This window comes from Pelodiscus sinensis, chromosome 5, assembly GCF_052426305.1.
Source record: "Pelodiscus sinensis isolate ZL-2025 chromosome 5, ASM5242630v1, whole genome shotgun sequence".
Taxonomy (NCBI): domain Eukaryota; kingdom Metazoa; phylum Chordata; order Testudines; family Trionychidae; genus Pelodiscus; species Pelodiscus sinensis.
Window position 1 is genome coordinate 14,630,236 of NC_143056.1, and position 20,516 is coordinate 14,650,751.

A 20,516-nucleotide genomic window follows, 5' to 3' on the forward strand; every position below is an offset into this window, starting at 1 on the left:
CAGAGGGAAGCTGGTAATAACATTGCCACTGCTGTCTATCAGAGGGGTAGTCATGTTAGTCTGTTTCTGAAGCGTGTCAAAAATGCCTGACATTCACAGGCATCCTCATCGTTATCTCTATGCATCCATAAAAAGAGGACATCTAATGGTCAGGAGGCTAGTGTACTGGGGCCTGTAAATCAGGAGAGCTCAGGTTTAGTCCCAACTCTGCCACTGACATTCTGAGTGGACTTGGACATGTCACTTCCTTTCTCTACACCTCAATGTGCGCTTCTTTAAAAATGGCTGTCCCAGTCTAGTCCTCCTACTTGCTCAGGTTTGGCTCTTTGTAAAGAACTTAGAAATCTATGCACAAACATATACCATTATTATTATTTAGGGGGCAAACAATGGAAAATCTGTGATATCTTTAGTATATGGAGTCAAAATGCATTGCTATGTCATTCTAACACCCCATGAAAAAATAATGCCTGCGTATTTTATGTCTGTAGGATGGTGAGTTCTTCAGAAGCACTTACATGAATTAGCAATACAGGTTCCATTGACTTTCAATGACGGTATGCACCCAATTCACTTAGCTGCTCCCACCCATACACCTTAAATGCAGAACAATTCCTTCACTACAGGATCAATCCAGGACATGCGTCACTTGAAGCAGCACTAAGGTGAATGGAATTAGTCATGTGCTTAAACTGAAGCAATGATTACAGCCCTAATTCAGGAAAGTATCCCCCTAATTCAGGAAATCTACTGAGCATGTGGTTAAATGCTCTTCTGAATGGGGCTGAATTTAGGACTATACATAAATGCTTTTCTGAATCAAGGCCTAGGTGTTTTAGTCAATGAAGCAAATCATATAGCACATTTCTATTAAATGATCTGTGTCTGTAGCCCTTGTGATGAGCAAGTAAAGAGGCTTGATTTGAATTCTATAGCCATTTAATTTAATTTTTTGAATTATTTGCTTGTAATACTTGGTATGTTTCTGCTATCCTCAATGACCACAATGAATCTTGTAAAAGCACTGGAATTCAAGTTTTACAATGCAATGGTATTCTCTGTATTATACACATATATGCAGATGTATTACGGGCAAGACTGGTAGCACCACATAATTGCCTCACATTTCCCATTATGAGACCCCATTTTCAAATGCTTCTAACTTTGCCAAACCAGAAGCATGTGGGTTGAAAACACCCAGCCAGGTGACTTCCTTGGGCCGATATTTTTGTTGCAAAACGGATCAACCATTTCCAAGAATGAGGTTGGCGGAAGATACACTACTTGGCCCACATTACAAAATGCTGGGGAATGTGGAGCAGAAAAAGGACATTTTGCATTAAAAAAAAAATCACAAAGAGTTGTAACCACTTAAAAGTAATCTTTTTTTCCTCCTTTCACTGAGAAGCAGCACACCTAGAACCACAACATGCCATTTTGTAGAGCTGTTTTATAGAAGAGGAAAAGAATTTTTTTAAATGATATTGCGGAGCTTTCAGGCAACAAAAGGCACCCCGATGTGAAGTGACATCACTTGTGACATCAGCATCATAAAATAATGTGCATAATTTATTTCCATCTTATTTTAATACTGTTTAAACATGAGCAGCAGCACTGGTCCAAAATTCCAATTTATTTTCACAAAAGAATTATTCAAAAGAAATGGAAAAATTGTTCTGTTCAAAAAATTGGCCAAATTTCTTCAGGATTTTCCACAACAAAATTTGAAATAAAAAAAAATAGAGGTTCTTTCTTATTTGTTTACATTTCAAATTTAAAAACATCATTTTGGGGTTTGGATTGTTTTTACTTGTTTTGTTCACTTGTTTAAATGCGTGAGAAAATACACACACGCACTAGCGAGCTACTAGTCACCATTTCTTCTGTTAAATACTCCTTGTACCATTTCCCAAAATACCAAAATATTAGTGAATTACATTCTCATCAGCTAACAATGAGTGCCCTGTCCTCAACACAGTCCCTGCACAAAGCACTGCACAGAGGAGGAGAAAGAAGAGAGAGATGCTGGCTCTCCATCCAGCAGGGAACACCTAAGGCTGTGAGTATATGGAGGGTTGGGGCTGGATTCCATCAGAGCCATGTCACACGGACTGAAGACATGAGGAAAACATGCAGGCACTGAGGGGAAATCTGATAGGGGTTCTGGCGTGGCCATCAAATGCAATCGGAATCCACATTTTAGAGTGTCCGCATTTTAAAGTTCTGTCCAAAGCACTTTAAGACTCTTCATAAACACTAAGCACACGGTGTTACTGCATGACAACAATGTGATTAACTTGCAATGCTACTATACTGCACTGTTCCCTCCCATTGGGCTGGAACTTTATTTCCTACTGTCAAACTCATTAGTCTCAGTCATTTTCAGATGTTTACACCTACCCAGAGATATAAAGATGTTACTTTTTTTCTCTATTGCTGACATTTTAAAAGAGCAAAATCTGAGCATAGGGAAGCCTTGATTTAAATTAAAGGTCAGCATTTCTTTAGGGCAGAGGCTCTCCAATTTTTCATATTGTGGCTTGCTTCTTAAATCCTGCTCTCCAAGACCCCACCTCGCCTCCTAACCCCAATGCCATACATTTGGACACTAGAGTTCTTGGTTTCAGGAAAAAAAAAAAGTTAATTATTACATAAAAACACCTGTAGGTCAGACCAAAGGTCCATCTAGCCTGATGTCCTGTCTTCCATCATTGGCCAATGCCGGGTGCTTCAGAGGGAATTAACAGATGAGGTTACCATCAAGTGACCCATCCTGTGCCGCTCCCTCCTCCCCCCACCCCATTCCCAGCTTCTGGCAAACAGAGGCTAGAACAGTGTTTCTTAAACTTTTTAAGACTGAGGAACACCAATTTTATATATATATATATATATATATATATATATATATATATATATACATACACACACACACACACACACACACACACACACACACACTTTTTTTTTTTAATAGGGAACACCAAAGATTTTTTTTGTTGAGGGGAAAAAAAAAGCCCCCAGGGAAAAAAGTTGTTCAGGAAAAATAGGAAGCTTGTCCCTTAAGGGCAGCCATTTTGAATTCTGTTCTCTCCGCAGAACACACGAAGAAACGCTGGGCTAGAGACGCTTCAGAGCAGAGTTATAAAGGAGACAAAATGAAAATACCCATTTGGAAATTGACGTGCATAGCGAGCAGGCATACAAAGTGGAAGCCTGCTGACAATGTACATTCTGCTATAAGGCCCCAAAGCTGCTATAAGGTCTGAGGACATACTTGAGTCCTCATACAAGGCCCTACTTATTTTGATGGGGCTCTGCAGAGGATCCACCCACACAGGACTCCCTGCAGGATCAGGGCTTTAATCATTCAATTTACTGTTTGACTTAATGAAGTCATCTGCAACTAAACTTGTAAATTAAAAACCCACAGCTAAATGGCCTAGTGGGGTACTGGATTTATTTACCCATCTAACATAGCACACTACGTCTTCTGGGGTCTAGATGAGTAATTAAAACCCTTGTTTCCTGAGAAATAGAGATGTTGTGGGTTTATCAGGAATATGTGAGCACCACCACACCATTAGCACATAAATATTTCATTTGTTCAGCTGCATAACCTGTAAATAGGCAGATGCACTGCTAGATGTTCTCCCATACACATTTGGGCTTTAAAAAAAAATCTATCACTAAGTAACTTTCAGTCATTTTAGGTAACATATTACACAGCTAAATACCTTTTCTTCTTTCTTTCCTGTCTTAATCCCTGCCCTCTCCATAAAGACCATAAATCCTTTGAAATGAATCAACCCAATTATAACAAAACTAAAGCTCTAGATAGAACTTCACAAGAATTCCACCAACATGCCAAAGAGGCTGTTTTATAGTGTACAGCTGTTTGAATTAAAGCCACACTATGTTTTTGCTACAAACTAACCGCCTGGATATTTTTAAACCTGACACTATTTACGCACACAAGCAAAACAAAAGAGAACACACCCACAGTTCTTCTGTCAAGAAAATCCATTGTGTCTTCTCCACTCCTTGCAGACTGAGCATTCATGAAAGGGTGCTGAATGACCTGATTCTTCCAGTTCTTCTGAGTTCCAGGAGTAATTCTACTGCTGTTTAATTCAGACTGCTCGTTCTTAAAGTGAGACTCTTCCCTCAACTGTTAGAGAATTCCATATAAAATACCATCATATATTTAGAGAACATTAAGGCTGCAAAGCTGAGAACTGCCCCGAAACAATTCTGGCTGAAAATATTTTACCGGCAATTGCTACATGTAACAGATAAGATCACTATAACTGCAAGACACTCAAGGGGAAAAAAACAGCCCTGGTTTTTCAGCTTGGATATTTCGTGCATTTGATAGCACTTTACATATAATCCAATGATTTTCCACCTTTTCCATACCAGAAATTCTCACAGAATCTGGGTGGGAGTGCCCTTAGGCCCAATTCCCGTTTATCGATGCTAGAGGGGCAGCAAGTGTTTCAAGGAAGTCACGGCCGATCACGTTGAAAACCTCTTGTCCAATCAGTTGGATATTTACATATCTATCTATCTTTCTTTAAGGATTTGCGCATCTGCCCGTGAGTCTGTCTGCGAGTCTGTTTGTTCAAGAATTGCTCCTAAACAGTAGCAGCGAAGACCACCAATTTTGGTATGCAGCTTCCTCTTCTCCTAACATGTGCCAGGAAAATGGGATGTGCCTGGAATTCAATTGTTTTCCATAACATAGAAAGGGAGGGGGCTGATTGGAAGGACGTAATACTGCACAGTGACAGCTGGGGAGCTGTGAGCACTGCAGAGTGACCAGCGGGGGCAGCTGCACCAGTAAGAGAGTGGCCAGCTGAGGCAAGAGTTCACCACCTTGCCAGTTACTGGCTCAGATAAGTGGTCCCTCTGCCCCAAACCCTTCCCCCTGTCCTTTGGCCACAGTGATGGGACTGAGGGTGGGGAGCCCTGCCAGCCACACATGCCCAGGGAGCAATGCCAGGGCTGGGCAGTGCAGCCCCCCCCACTCTCCCCCTCACAAAAGCCACAACCTGCCCCCCCAGACCCGCTGGTCCGCTTAGCATGCCCACCCCTCTTTTCCACCCTCTGCCCAGGCATGGGGAACACTGTAGGGAGCCAGCCTGCATAGCCCCTCCCCTCTGCACCCCAGTCCAGGCCCAGGGAATGCCAGCGGGAAGGTTCCATGCCTCCTCCCACCGCCTCACTTTCCGCAGGCTGGACCTGGGCAATGCTAGGTAAGTCTTCTAGTAGACTATATTTTTTCCAAGTAGAGTCAGCCAGTTACCCCGTTATTTGTATGAATTTTTTCACCAAAGCAAGAGGGAAATGAAACAAACAAATATGGTTGTGAAACAACAACACTGGAAGGAGTTTCAGGGATACATGTAACACTGGGAACTACAAACATCTGGACAAACTGGAGAAATAGTCTGAGGTAAATACTACAAAGTTTAATAAGGACAAATGCAAAGTACTCCGCTTAGGGAGGAACAATCAGTTTCACACATCCTGAATAGGAGGTGTCCATTTTTTTTTTTTTAAGGCAGAGTACTGCAGAAAGGGTTATAGTGGACCAAAGCAAATATGAGTCAACAGTAGGACACTGCTATAAAAAAAAAAAAAAAAAAGCACATATGAAAAGGTGGGATGCATTAGCAGGAGTGTTGTCAGCAAGACACCAGAAGTCATTCTTCCGCTCTACTCTGCACTGATTAGGCTTCAGTTGGACTATTGTGTCCAGTTCTGGGCACCACAATTCAAGAAAGATGCAGATAAACTGGAGAAGGTCCAGAGAAGAGCAACAAAAGTGATTAAAGATCTAGGAAACATGACCTTTGAGGGAAGACTAAAAGAACTGGGTTTGTTTAGTTTGCAAAAGAGAAGACAGAGAGGACATGATAACAGCTTTCAAGTACCTAAAATGGTGTTACAAGGAGAAGGAAGAAAAATTGTTCTCCTTGGCCTCTGATGATAGGACAAGAAGCAATGGGCTTAAATTGCAGCAAGGGGGTTTTGGGTTTGGCTGGACATTAGGAAAAACTTCCCGGCAGGATTGTTAAACACTGGAATAAATTGCCTAGAGAGGTTGTGAAATATATATATCTCCCTCTCTCTCCCTCTCTCTCTCCCTCTCTCCCTCTCTCTCCCTCTCTCTCTCTCTCTCTCTCAAGGTCCCTTCCAGTTCTAGTATTCTATGATTCAGGCTTGTTTTTGTTTAAACTGATTAATACTCAAGATGATAAAAAAATAAAAATGTCATAAAGTATTTAATTAACTTAAAACGCTAAGTCTCATTTTGGGCAGGAATGCAAAACTATGCACTGAGGCAGGGCTACTCGACTCTGGAAGCCCTGGGGGCCACAATGATACTCACAGCACATACTGAGGGCCGTCACTTAAGTGCGGTTGTATATACATGCAAATATATGTGAATAGCTTCTTTCACACTGACGGGCATGAATACAAAGATTAAGGCCAGACTATACATCATGCAGGTCCCATTTAAGCCAGTTCTGATGGTATTAAGAAAATGCAATATTTACCCAATTTCTACCAATTTAACTACTAAAACACATATCAACAGAAGACCGTTATATTTACCTGCTGTTGTGGAGCGTGTTCCCAGTGGAGGCCATGTGTGTTGAGCCTCACATAAACCCAAACCCATACCATGGGCCACAAACAAATGGGCCATGTGTTGGGTTGCTCTGTTCTGAGGTGACCCTAACTTCCATTTGCCTGAAGCTGGGAATGGGTGACAGGGGATGGATTATTGATCATTCCCTGTTCTGTTCAATCCCTTTGGGGCACCTGGCATTGGCCATTGTCGGAAGACAGGATACTAGATGGACCTTTGGTCTGCCCGAGTCTGGCAGTTCTTATGCCTCAGGGCTTTGGTGTGCAACACATGGATGAAAGCTTCTTTGGGTGGCCCCAAAGTAACTCCTCCTGTTTAAGACGGGACTTCACTCAAGATGGCCAGGGCAATCGTGTTTAACACAAGCAAAGTTTATCAGCAGCACAAGACAATTAAATCAAATGCCGGTACATGACTGATTTAAACTGCTCAGTCAGAGCATTGTTACACGGCTGTCACCAATTCAATTCATGGCCTACCTGGAAAAGATCAAAATCAGTGCGTGTTTTATAGAGAAGGATAGTGGCAGAAACCAGGCCATTACCTCTCACAAGGTTTCTCTCACCCCAGGAATCCAAGTGGTGGGGAGTGGGGTTGGCTCCTTATAAGATTCCCTGCCACCCTTCTTTGTCTGCTTACAGCAGCGTCCACCCTTCTTTCCCTTTCGCCCTGCTGTCCCTAGGATCTCTCTGATTCAGGTCTAGTGGCAGTGATTCATGTGCCTCACGTCTACCCCGCTCTCACTGCAGCCTACGCCACCTGGCACTGACCCTAAAGAACACTCAGATGCTGCAGTCAGAGCAGCTTGCAGCATCCAGCTCTCTGCTTATCCACATGAATTCATGACTACACTGCAAGGCAACCAAGAGCCTGGTCCAGATAGAGAGTTGAGTCCTTCATCTGACCTAAACTCATCTCTCTCTCTCATGCTGCTCTTTATCTGCTCAGTGACAGTGGCAATGCATCAGGTGAATGACCTCACCTATGAACTTGCAATCGTTGTGGGCAGGACATGCTTGACGGAGGATCTGGGATTACTGAACAGACTTCCCAGGGTGCGCAGGCTGAGCCCAAATCTCACCAAGCTGGCAACCTGCTTAAGCCAGCTAGAAAACACATTCCAACAGCTCTCCTGGAAAACCCACTGACCCCTTAGCCTGACAAGAAGTCAGCTTAGAACGAGGTGGAAGGGGAGTTCTGCATGAAGAGGAACCAGACCTGACTTATTCTGTGGCATCCCTGTGACCACAGTGTTGGATGCCTATGAAGAGCCAGGAAACCTCTGTCAGCCCCCGTCATCCAAACTCTAGTCCTCTCATCACAAGACAAGCCTCCAGCGAACACTCAAACAGAACGGTGACAGTTCTGCTCCACCTTTGTCAGAAGGCTACCACCAGCGCCACCCTTTGATCCTGACAGGCTTCATTCTACCCACATCACAGTTGGCCATTTTTAGCAAGTGCCCTGCCTCTTAAACATTTCACTGGGGCAGACCATAGCCTTGCAGTCCACCCTTTTCTGGGAGAGTTCTGCGCGTACGTGAGGGGCACGGTGCAGGAAACCTATCGGCTTGGCCAACGCACTTCAATCCCAACCTGCAACACTCCTGGTGCTCCCGTAGTAAGCCTCCCTGGGCTGGTGCCAATCAGTGGAGCGGGTGCCAAGCCACACAGTGGTTTCAGGTTTTACAAAACAGTCCAGTGTCCACAAGCAAGGCAGGGCTCAATCCTGCACTTGGGCACCATGCTGGGAGGAGGAATGGGTGCAAACCAGGCAGACAGCTCCCTCTTCTAGTCAAGACGCAGAGCAGGATCTCTGTATAGTACTCAAATAACTGCTAGGAAAGGAGGCCAGCTATAAAGCCAGCCTATATGCCACCTCTTTAAAGAGACAAGGTTTGCGGACCAACCTCCTAGCACATATGCTGCTTTCAACAGATGGCCAGTCACATTTGTGGGTGCTGCAACCGTGGTCTATTTTAACAGCATCAGCTACAGCTATCTGGCAGTTCGCACTGCTCTTGTTTAAAGGAACAGCAAAGGGCCCTCCCTTTTCCCACCCACAGGCCTGTACTTGCCAGGATCTCAAAGAATAGGTCTATACTGAACTGTAAACCTGGACTCTCACCCTTGAGTTGAGCCCAAAATTCCCCACACAGACACACACACACATACAGACACACACAAATCTTTCTGAGTCAGGTCAGCAAACACTCAGCACCTGGGTTCTAGCACAAACCCTGCCATAACTCAAGTGCAAGCCCTCTCCTTTTGCAGTGTGGACTCAGCTCAGTTGTGGTCCCAAGGCACAGAGTCTGTGTGGTGCAGCACAGGCACACTAGCATGGATGTGCTGTGTAGTGCAGAATGGACGCATTCACACAGGTGAGAGACCCTGACCGGGACCTGTAAACCCAAGTTTAACATGTAATTTGAAGACTTGGTAGGGTTGCCAGATGGTTTAACCAAAAATACTGAACACTCCCCTGCTCTCCCCCCCCCCCCCCCAAAAACCCACCGGGGAAAAAATTCTGTTGAGAAAAAAAAGGGGGGAGTCCAAAGTTGTTGAGCAAAAAAATAAAATAAAATAAAATAAAATAAAATAATAAAAAACCAGCATGGCCCCTTTAAGAAATGTCTTTGAGACTTTTTGGCCCTAACAGGTGGACGACTGCCATCCACCATCTTCTCTTCCTGCTCCAGGCCAGAAAGCTCCCCTGCGAAACCAGGAGGTGGAGGGGGGTGGGCCCAGTTGCTGAGTGTGTGTAGGGTTGCCAGGTGTCCGGTATTAACCCAAGGAGTCCGGTATTAACCCAGGCAGTCCGGTATTAACCCAGGCAGTCCGGTATTTTCACCTCCTGGCCAGGGGAAAAAGAAAAAAAAAATCAGAAAATACCAGACATTTCAGGTGTCTGGTACTTTCTGAATTTTACCAGACAGGAGGAAAATACCCGACTGTCCAGGTCAATACCGGACACCTGGCAACCCTAAGATTTAGGGATGTGGAGTCCACACATGCAGGTCCCATAGACCCATGTTTACAATGCAATTTGGATCGACCCAAAGGGATCAGAGAGAGTTAGACCTCTCCACTGGCTCCACATAAGTCAAAAACTCTTCTGCCCTGCAGAAGACCAGAGAAGGCAAGAAGGAATCGCGTCCATCCCACACCTCCCATTCCTGATGGGAAAGGCAGAAGAAAGAAACTTCTGTATCATATGTGGGTTAGTTACATACAGGAGAGCTTTAACAGTGCCATATTTTATTCATGGGTTAGACATACACTGCAGTACCTTCCTCTGGCCATAAAATTCCTCACGCATGTGCCCTTGCAAGCCTGCTATTTGTTACTGTGGTAAGTAGGATTTAATCTCCATTCCCGGTAATGATTTTTGCTGGGTGTTGCTCTATCAAATATATTTTCATAGGAATTAAAACTAAATCCTACAGACCCTTGGGACTGCTTGCCTGGAGATCTGCCAGACAAACTGCTGCTTCCAATTAATGCATCATACGCTGTTTAACTGGTGCAAAGGTTTTGCCATTGCTTAACACAGCTTCTAGATAACCCTGCATGGGTCACTCACACAGCACCCTAGTGGCTAGCTACAGTCTGCTGAAAATGAACTGATGAACATCCCTGAAACAATTAAAAAAAACCTAACACCTCTGGAATGAAGAATTAATTTGCTAGCATTTAGCAATAACAACTTATCTTAGTATTGGAAACAGACTAGGTCACACTCCCAAACAAGGGATCAGAACCTGAGGAAAAAGCAAACCTGAGGTGTAGGAAGCCTTCAGATGCTCCTGTTTCAGCCCTGTTCACCTACAGCTCATGAGGAAGGGCTCTTTTACAAGGAAAGGTGTATCAGATGAGAACACCTGACCCACTTTCAGCAATAAATGTCTCTCAAGCTTGCAAAACTAAAATAGGGGAAGATTACCTAAATTAAAGCCTCCCACAATTAGTAACTAGGCTGAATCATAACTATAGTAAATGATTACGTTTTCACTGCTTCCACTCTACAAATGCAAGGCATCACAGTGTATATGCTTAATGCCAAAAGAATTGTCATCCTTTTGACTTTGAAGGCAGATAGCAACTCTCATGATAATACTCTGCAATTGCACTCTGTGAAAATTGCTGCTGTAACTACTAGAAACAGACAAAGTTGCCGGAGAAAATGGTTTACAGCCTAATAAATTAGGATGAGCCCTCACAAAACTAGTTTGAATTAGCAAACTGTGCCCTCTGTAATTTAAACCCTGTGATTCTTTGAAGGATGACAACATAAAAAACTAAAGAACACAAACCAGAAAATAAAACTATTTTTACTCTAAATGGATGCCTGAACTATGTATTACAATAGCGGGTCTAGAATGGCCAAACAGAACATCAAGGTTCTTCTAGGGGCTAAAAACTTTACATTCAGGCTGTGTCTACACGGTGCAATCTTGCGCAAGAGCAGCAGCTTTTGCGCAAAAACTTGCTGCCCATCTACATTGGCAGGGAGTTCTTGCGAAAGAACGCTGACATTCTAATGTATGAAATCAGTGCTTCTTGCGCAAGAACTATGATGCTCCCGCTCAGAAATAAGCCCTCTTGCGCAACTGTTCTTGCGCAAGAGGCCAGTGTAGACAGGCAACATGTATTTCTTGCGCAAGAAAGCCCTATGGTTAAAATGGCCATCCGAGCTTTCTTGCGCAAGAGAGTGTCTACACTGGCATGGATGCTCTTGCGCAAAAGCACATCTCTTGCGTAAAGGCACATGCCAGTGTAAACGCTCTCTTCTGGATGAGTTTTTGCACAAGAACTCTTCCGCAAAAGAGTTCTCGTGCAAAATCATGCCAGTTTAGACATAGCCTCATTGTCTTGGGTGTCTGCAATAACACAGCTACAATCATACGCTTATTGGAGGAAATACTGCAGCACCACAATCCCCACAGAGAGGCAAGCACTCAACTTTGATGTTGCCCAGTTGAGATGCTGATGCGTATGTGAAATAGGGGGCTGCACTGTGGGCTTCTATTGTCAGTATTTCCACCAGTAGTAAGACACAACCCATTCACACCGGGGGCCCCAAAAGTAGCATCCGAGTAAGGAGGAGTGGTTTGCAGATCTCAGAAGGCGGCAGAGCTATACAACAGCACAAGCATTCTAAATTCTGTAGAAAAATTCATGAGCCAGAACCTCCACGGGCCTATGGACAGAACAACTCCCTCCAAAGTCGTTTATTTCCTCCCTGCCCACACCACGCCCTCTCCGAGGCGACGTCTAAATCACAATCCTCTTTTGAAAGAGGAATGTAAAATGAGCCCTATCGAAAATTCAAATGAAGTGCAGATTTACAAATCTCATGCTTCATTTGCATAATCATGCGAGAGCACTTTTACGAAAAAGGGTTTTAAAAAAAACTGCAGTCTAGACAGGGCTCTTTCAGGGAAGAAAAAAAAAGCTCTTTTTCCAAAGAACCCATTCTCTTCTACAATTGGCAGCAAGGTAGAAAGTAGGAATGAAGCACTGTGCTGAATTTGTGTCTCTAATCCACCCTCTCCCTGCTCATCCCAGTGCTCTTTTCTGTTTCCTGATGCTTTGTCTGCATTCTCCTTGCATCCCCATCTTCCTACAGCTTCTTCCTTCCCCTCTTTTCCCCCTTTGCCTCTTTCCATCTCTGTTATTCTTTCTTCTCAAGCTTCTCCTGTAAGGTTCTTTGTAGGGATGAGAGTGACTAGTTGACTATACGATTAGCAAAAGCTTATCAGATAGTCAACTAGTCCCTCGACTAGTCACTCCTCTCCCCTCTTGATGCCTCTATCTGAGGAGCCAGTGATAGGGGCAGCTGACTTAAAAGCCAGTTCCCCCCAGCACCATCTCCACAGGGAGCAGGGGAATAGCTGGGACCGGGTATGAGCCAGAAATCAGCTGATTCCCGGCTCACACCCAGTTCCAGATGCTGCACCTCTGCTTTTTAAATACATTTAAAAATCAGAAGTGCAGTGGGGGGAGGGGGGGACCCAGTGCGAACCAGGACAGCTGATTCCTGGCTCACATCGGGTCTGCCCACTGCGCTCCAGCCTTTTTACATTTAAGGCTGGTGCACAGCGGGGATGGACTGGCACGAGCCTGCAATCAGATGTGCTGGCTCATGCAGGGTCTGCCCTGCTGTGCTTCAGACTTTTAAATGTATTAAGTGCTTGTCGGCTGTTAATACATTTAAAAGGCAGAGCTATAGTGGGGTTAGCTCCTGACCCGAGAGTTAACCCCACTGCAGCTCCCCTGCTGATTGACTAATTGACAGAAAATTCATCAATTAAACTATATTTAGCATCCCTAAGTAGCAGGTCTGCAACCCAAGCCATGGACTTCATAATGAAAGTCACCGGATTTGGTAAATTTCACATTTCTGGTCACACACCTCGGGTTCATTCCCCAACATGTTCAGTGATGTGAAACTGACCAAGTCCACTCAGTTACTCTTGATATCAATGGCAGATCTAGGGACTCTGTCAGAGGAAGTCACAAAGGAAGAAACAGGAATACATAAGGGGAGAGTGTAAGCTGCTAGGAGTTAATGGGAGGCTTGCGGGAAAGGTCCCTCATCCGGGACAGGATACTGCTGCTTCAGGCAAGACACTGGACAGACATATCCACTCTCTCCGATCCGTGCAGTAGAGGAGATGCAATGACCTAATCAATTTATTATAGCTCATTTTGCTTTGAATTCCCAATGTACTTTCTGCCTCCAAAAATAACAAAAACACATTTAAACAGCCCAAACTTCACTCAAGAATCACAGGTGCCTGGCAATAAAAGCAGTACTGCTTACTGTAGTTTCTTGTTTTCTTTTTAAGTTCAGATACAGCAAACAAACAAAAAAAATAACTTAGCTTTAAACACCAAAATGGACTAAGAAGAAAACCAAGGTACATTCCATGAGCACAGAGCAGAGGTGTTAAAAGCTCTCTCTGATGAACGAGGAAAGGCTGAACAACCTGCTAAGCGAGCATGACCTCAATGAACAGTCAGGTGACCAAAGATCTGCCAGATGCACAGCCAACCACATTCACTTTGTTTTTCCACACAGCAATTTGTGCTGTCAGCTGCACAGACTTCTTGCTTCATTAGTTGTTAAATGTATACCCTTCTGTAATACTGATCATTCATGCAATTGCTCCAGATACATCTTCCTGCGCCATATAACTTCACTACTGAAAATAGCACACTTCTGGCTTGCACAACAAATCCCTACTCATTGATTATAGCAACAAATTTCTTTCATAGAGGAAGACTGCATGTGCAGGCCATTGGGATTGTGATAAATTACTATCTCTGTTTCCAGTGCTAAGCTTAAGACATTTATTTGGCAGTTAGAAAAATGTTGCCAATACCAACTACTGGTATTAGCAAACATTTACAGGATTAGCACTATAGTTTAGAGTCTCCCAAAGGAAAAAATTCTTTTCTACTTATTACAGCCTCTCCTGCATGTTTTTCACACTTTGTATAGTTCCATTTTGGTTTTCACACACTCAGATTGTTAATATGTGCACACTCCAATACACATCCAGTCGCCTAATAAACACATGCAAATCCCATGACTGCAAAGCATAAGCTAGTTAGCCATCTAACTAGCCATGTAAGCATCAAGTGACCAATTTTATTTAGATTTAAGTGCAATTTACTCACAATTATGATACCTGGATGCACAAATTAGATCCACACCATTGGGCATGCACATCCAGCTCTGACAATCAGATCCTCAAGCATTTGCTATTATATTTACAAGAGATCCAAGCTTCCACAGATTTAATATTTTTTTAAATGGATTCTACTCTGTCTCCCTTTTATAGGCAAAATGCTGCTCACCTTTCTCACATAACAAAAGCCACCCCCAAGCCAATGAGATTACACACTAGAAAGAGAGGCAGGATTTTGTCCCCTTGCTGTTCATTCTCTGGACAGGCAGATTTTTAGGCTCACTCCCACTTCATCCTAATCCTTGCAAACCCAGTCACCGATTCCCATGGATAATTCTGCAGGCACCATTTTGAGTTTCTGCCAAAATGGTGATGCGCCGTGCCTGTGTGTCACTTTGATAACGCTTAGGATCACTATCAACAACAGCCTCTTGGATGGGAAAAGATTTTTTGTCAGACTCGTTCTTATCTCTGATATGTTTCAAAGAAGAATGTAGCAACAATATGTCCAGTGGGTCCAGTTTCAGGAAATGCAAAGGTGACAAGCTCCATATCCTCCTTTTTTTATTACTTCTCCTGCCCTGCTTCAGGTCATTTAATGACACTGTTGAATTCCCTGTACAAATCCCTTCCTCTGCACAGCATTAGAGCTCTCCAAAAGAAGCAAGGAAAATAAGATTACTGAACTACTGAAAATGTTGTAAAACCATTCTATTGTCCCAGTACTCAAGAGATATGCACATAGAATCAGGCACCACCAACAAAAAATGTGTAACTAGTCACCATTTGTATAGTTTCTAGGGTATATACACAGTAGCTCAAAAACAATCTAGCTTTTGGGAGTTGATTTTTATACATTGTAAGGTTCACTGAAGCACATTAAAAGCAAATTGTAAAAAGACTCATTAAACAAATTGTATCACAGCACATCATAAGCAGGCAGACTGACTGCTAATCCCCTGCTCTTTAAAACAAACAGAAAAAACTAAAAATAGTAAATAGATTGAATAACTTGAGGAGCTTCAGGAAAGTGGCTTTTATACAATTCAGTATTTTGCAAAAATGGACCCATGGTGTTAGCTGAGCTAATTAGCAAAGAGATTAGGCAAATCCTATTTTGAAAGGTTTTGTTTGCACCCGTGTTATATAATCATTAAGTGGTTGTCCATAGCTTAGAAAAAGCAAAGCATTAATAGACGTACCAAGGATCATGATTGTTGAACAGTAAAATATGTGCCTCTTTCCCCCACATTATATTAATATTTATTATATTTTTTTCAAGAGCCCTTTGCTATAGTTTGCCAACCTCTCAAACAATGCCATATTTTGAAGATAACGTCTCACCAAACAGAGTTGCCTGGTGTTCTTGCCTAGACAGTAAAAAAAAAAACAATAAAAAAAACAAAAAACCCGAGAAAGTCTCCTTTGTACAGTCATTTTAAAGTTATTTTAGAGGAGCTGTGAAACAGCAGGAAATGGAGAAGAGGTACAATATAGTGACTTGCAATGAACTCTTCTACTTTCAGCTTCCATGGTGACAAAAGTTACTGTTCTCAAGAGATAAAAATAGAGCTTACAGTAAAACCAAGCCAACACAGTAAAAAGCACAACCACCTTACCCAGTCATTATGCTTTTGGACAAACAGCGAACACACCTTGAAGAGAATGATTGTTTTAACATTATGGACTAATTTCAGCTGGGCACTGTGTGGGAGTGTGCAGATTTTAACCAAATGCAAATTAAGACTCTTGAAATGCACTCAAAATGATCTTTAAAATGGAAAGATATCCTAGCCTCATTACTTTATACCTTGCAATCTAATCACACGCTTAATTCAATTTTTGTGGTCATTTCAGCTTTATTCCCGTGTTATTTACCTGCACTGGAAGATGCTAAAATATATTCTATGTACCAAGAGTGCTGATGCCAAGCACAAGAAGCTTAAAATGAAACCAATTATTATCAGTACAATGATCCAGTGCATTTGGTTTAAATACTTTTATTTTAATATTGTACTAAAGCAAGGATCTATATGCAAAATAAAATAAAATAAAAATGATTCTACTTACAGCCAACCATCATCATGGCCACTGAAAAAATCTTCTCTCCATCTGTGGTTGGAGCTATGTTTCCAAATCCTATTGTTGTAAGGCTTGTCATGGTAAAGTATAGAGAAGATATATACAAGGAGTCTTTGCTGGGGCCTCCTTCCCACTGCCCTGAGCCGCTGTTATTGTACCGATAGGGTGCCCCTATACTCAAAGCCAACTGGTAGAGCCAGCTGTCTGTTTTGATTGTATTCGTGACTTCATCTATGACTTCGTAGTCCCCAATGCTGTACCATATACATGCTAGCCAGTGGGCTACTAGTCCAAACACGCAGACCAATAGCACTAGTACTGCAGCACCATATTCCAGATAATGGTCCAGTTTCCTGGCAACGCGACCAAGCCGTAGGAGTCGCACCACTTTTAAGGAGCTGAAGAGGCTGCTGATTCCCTAGAAAAGAGTAAGTTCCATTATATCATCAGAAATATGATACTGATTAAAACAGCATGTAATATAGCAACTCCCACATTTGCTCTAAGTAACCCTTCATTAAATATTTTCTTAATGTTCTAGAGAAGAGAGGATTGTAAACTCACAAAAACCTCCGTAGTCTAGGTCAAGTTCAGCGCTTACTAGACAAGCCAATGAGCTAGGCCATATCAGTTCTCTTAGGGGAACTGAAATAGCATTAGGGAGTTCAAGAGTAAATAAGAAAAAACGGGCAAAAGGCCCAAACCTTTACTATTTTAAAGTCAAATGGAGGTTTGGCATGGATTTCAGTGGGAACAGGTCCACATTTAAGTACATGATCAAAGAGTCCTCTTTAAGGGCTTGTTTCCATTACACAGTGGATTAACGCTACAGCAAACAGTCCACCGGCGGTTGATTTACTGCGTCTGCTCAGACATGATAAATCTACCTCCGAGTGTTCTCCTGTCACCTCTGGTACTCCTCCAGGATGAGAAGAGTACCTGGAATTGATGGGAGAGCAGCCCTTGCTGACCTTACCACAGGGAAGATACCAGGTTAAGTATGTTGACTTCAGCTTCACTTTTTGTGTAGCTGAAATTGTGTAGGTTAGATCAACAGGAGGTGTAGTGTAGACTAGCCTAAGCTTTTTAATAAACTGCACTAATTGCAGGAAGTCAATAAGAACACAGAATTGCCATATTGAATCAGCCAATGGATCATCATGTATAATATTCTGTGCCACATGCTTCAGATAAAGGTACAAGACAACCTGTAAAGGACAGCCATGAAACAATTTGCACACAGGGGAACCTTCTACCATATCACCCATCAGTAAATGACTGGGTAATATCCTGAGCCAGGAAAGATTACTTCCCTTATTTGTAGTTTCATGCAATGCAATCTTGATTTCCTCCATATATCCAGCTCACTAATTCTGAGGGTGTGATATTTACCTAATAACTGACAGCCAACTGCCCTGGATAGTACATATACACCAAGAGCCACTAGTCACAAATGTACATGAGAGAGCATTTACTTGCTGGTCAACACTAGGTACTTCCCTACAGTAATTTTCTTCAAGAAAAAAGTACAAATAAATGGAAACACAAATACTTAGGAAATAGAAGCACAGAGAAATATTAAACGGTAATGGAAACATCTGGGAAGGAGCAGAAAGCATGTATATTTCCCTGAATGCAAGCATGGTTCACAGTGGTTTTAATAAAAATGAGTTCTCTAGCACCTTAAAGGCTAATAAATGTATTAGGGCATAAGCTTTTGTGGGCTGGAGTTCACTTCATCAGATGCATGAAGAAGCACGTTTATTGAAGTGGGTGCCATCCCACAAAAGATTATGCCCCCCAAAAAGTGTTAGTCTTCAAAGTGCCACAGAATTCCTTGTTGTTGTTGCTGAAACAAACTAACATGACTACCCATCTGAAAGTTGGTTTTAGTGGGAGTTATACATACAAAAAAAATCAAAGAAAAAGAAACTTCTGAATTTATTGTAATCCCGTGATATAAGTAACTTCTGCAATTAAATTAACTAGCTATTCAAAATGGAAGTGGTACATTCTAATATAATATATGAGGAAGCCATATAATAAAATTTAAGATATTTAATGTAATGAGGCAAACGTTCTGAGTTTCTATGCTAAAATTAAATTGCTGTAATGAATTAGTCTAGTCAAAACATTAGTTAATCATATTATCAAACTATGAAATAGTGGAATTCCTGGAGTTAATTTCAGCATCAAAAAAACCTTACTTCCCTTAGAGGCTCCGTACTGGGAACACTATTTGCCTGGCTTCCTGATTATTATGTCTACACAGCAGCGGTATTTCTGAACAACAGACATTATTCCAAAATAAAGAGAATATCTACACTGCAAGTCATTATTTTGAAATGACGACGAGCTGGAGGATTTCTTACTCTGACTCCTGTAACCCTCCGGTAACAAGGAATAAGGGAAGTGAAAGGAAGAGCGTTCTTCAATTTCCTGCTGTGTAGACAGTGCCAAAAGCTGAGTTAAGCTATTTCAACTTAAACTACACAACTGATGTAGCTCAAGTTGCATAGCTTAATTCAGCTTTTGCCTTGCTGTGTAGATTCACCCTGTGTGACCAGAAATATTTCCATAGCACCCTGTCTGATTTCTCTCTCCAGGGCCCCTCAGGAGTGCCCTATAGTCTCTCTCAGGGTTACTATCAACACACACTGGAAACTGGGTCAGTAGCCCAAAGTAGCACGAAAACAGGCAGGAAAACAGGAAGTGCTTGGAATGGGAATGATTTCCAGAACATGGAAAGGGAGGGGGCAGAGAAGAGGGATGAGATACTGCAGAGTGACCAGTAGGGGCGGCAGCAAGAGACTGGCCAGCTGCATACAAGGCTCCACGTGGCTGGCCGCCAGACTAGGCAATTTCTCTGCTCCAAACAGCAAAGGACGGGGGAGCTTCCCAACCCACCAGCCTCACCACTCTTGACCTGCCAGTACCATCCCAGGGGCCAGAGAGCACACCCCAGCCCTTTCCTGGAGCCTTGTGCCCCCAAAACTTGCTGCAGTCCAGGAGGGGCATCTTGAGTCTAGGGAAGATTATTGGAGCCTCACTCCCTCTGGAACCCCACCTTCCCGAACAGCTGCAGGGCAGGGAAGAGCAGCTGGAGGCCGGGGCTGACAAGTTGGAGGTTGGGTTGGCTTCCCATAGCCCCTCCCACAAGAGGAGTCACGAGCCAGGGAGTGAAACCCTGGCCCAAGGGAGTACAACCCCAGTCTCCTGCGCGGACCTGCCACTGGAGCAGCACCACCCTCACTACCTCAGGTGGCCCCAGTAAGCTTCCGCCCCCAGCCCTGTTCTGAATCCTGCACCTCCCACTCCCTGCTGAGCCCCCACACACATACACAGCTCACCCCTGTGCCTTGAGGCCTTCACCTCCTGCCCTCACTCCACCACCCTCCACCCCTTGCTCTGAGTCCCCCAACTGTGCCACTCCCCTACCCTCACTCCTGTACCTGCCACCCCCTGCCCCGAGGCCACGCCCACACCTCCAGTCCCCTGCCTGACTCCTGCACCCCCACCACTTGCCCTGAGTCCCCCCACACTCCCAACCCCTTCATCTAAGACCAACCCTCCACTTCTCAACCTCCTACCCTGGACAGTCACTTAAATAAAACATTGACATTTTCCTTTTAATTTAAAAAAAAAACTACCCCAAACATTTCTACAGTTAAAGACCTGAGCAACACTGGGTACACCTGCTAGTCACACTATAAAACAAAGGGGAACATTCAATTTTAACAGCTGTTGATATATGCCTTACCTGAAATAGTACTACTGTGAAATATGCTCAAATGTCCTGCTAGTCTCAAAGCTGATTTAGCTGGATCACTTGTTTTAAGACAAGTAAAAAGAGATTTACAGTTTGCTTAAACCGCGAAGGCAAGCAGTTTAACAAGTCTTTTCTACAGAGGCCCCATGTCAGCAACACACATATGCATGTACTTAAGTTTAAGCAAGTGAGAATTTCCTATTGAAATCAGTGAGACTACTCATGTGTTTAAATAGTGTTGGGTGTGAATGGATAACTTTGGTGCTTCCTCTAACCAAAAAATAAATCTCCTGAGAATTATTGTGTAA

At 43.1% G+C, this 20,516-nt stretch overlaps 1 protein-coding gene across 1 annotated transcript in view; it reads right to left on the bottom strand.

The window, feature by feature from the left end:
- KCNH5 (potassium voltage-gated channel subfamily H member 5) overlaps positions 1–20,516 on the bottom strand; it is a 228,276-nt gene that overhangs the window by 130,677 nt on the left and 77,083 nt on the right. The window contains exon 7 of the mRNA XM_075926373.2: positions 16,428–16,857. Within this exon, the coding sequence (XP_075782488.2) occupies positions 16,428–16,857 (430 nt within the window). The remainder of the gene's footprint in view (positions 1–16,427; positions 16,858–20,516) is intronic.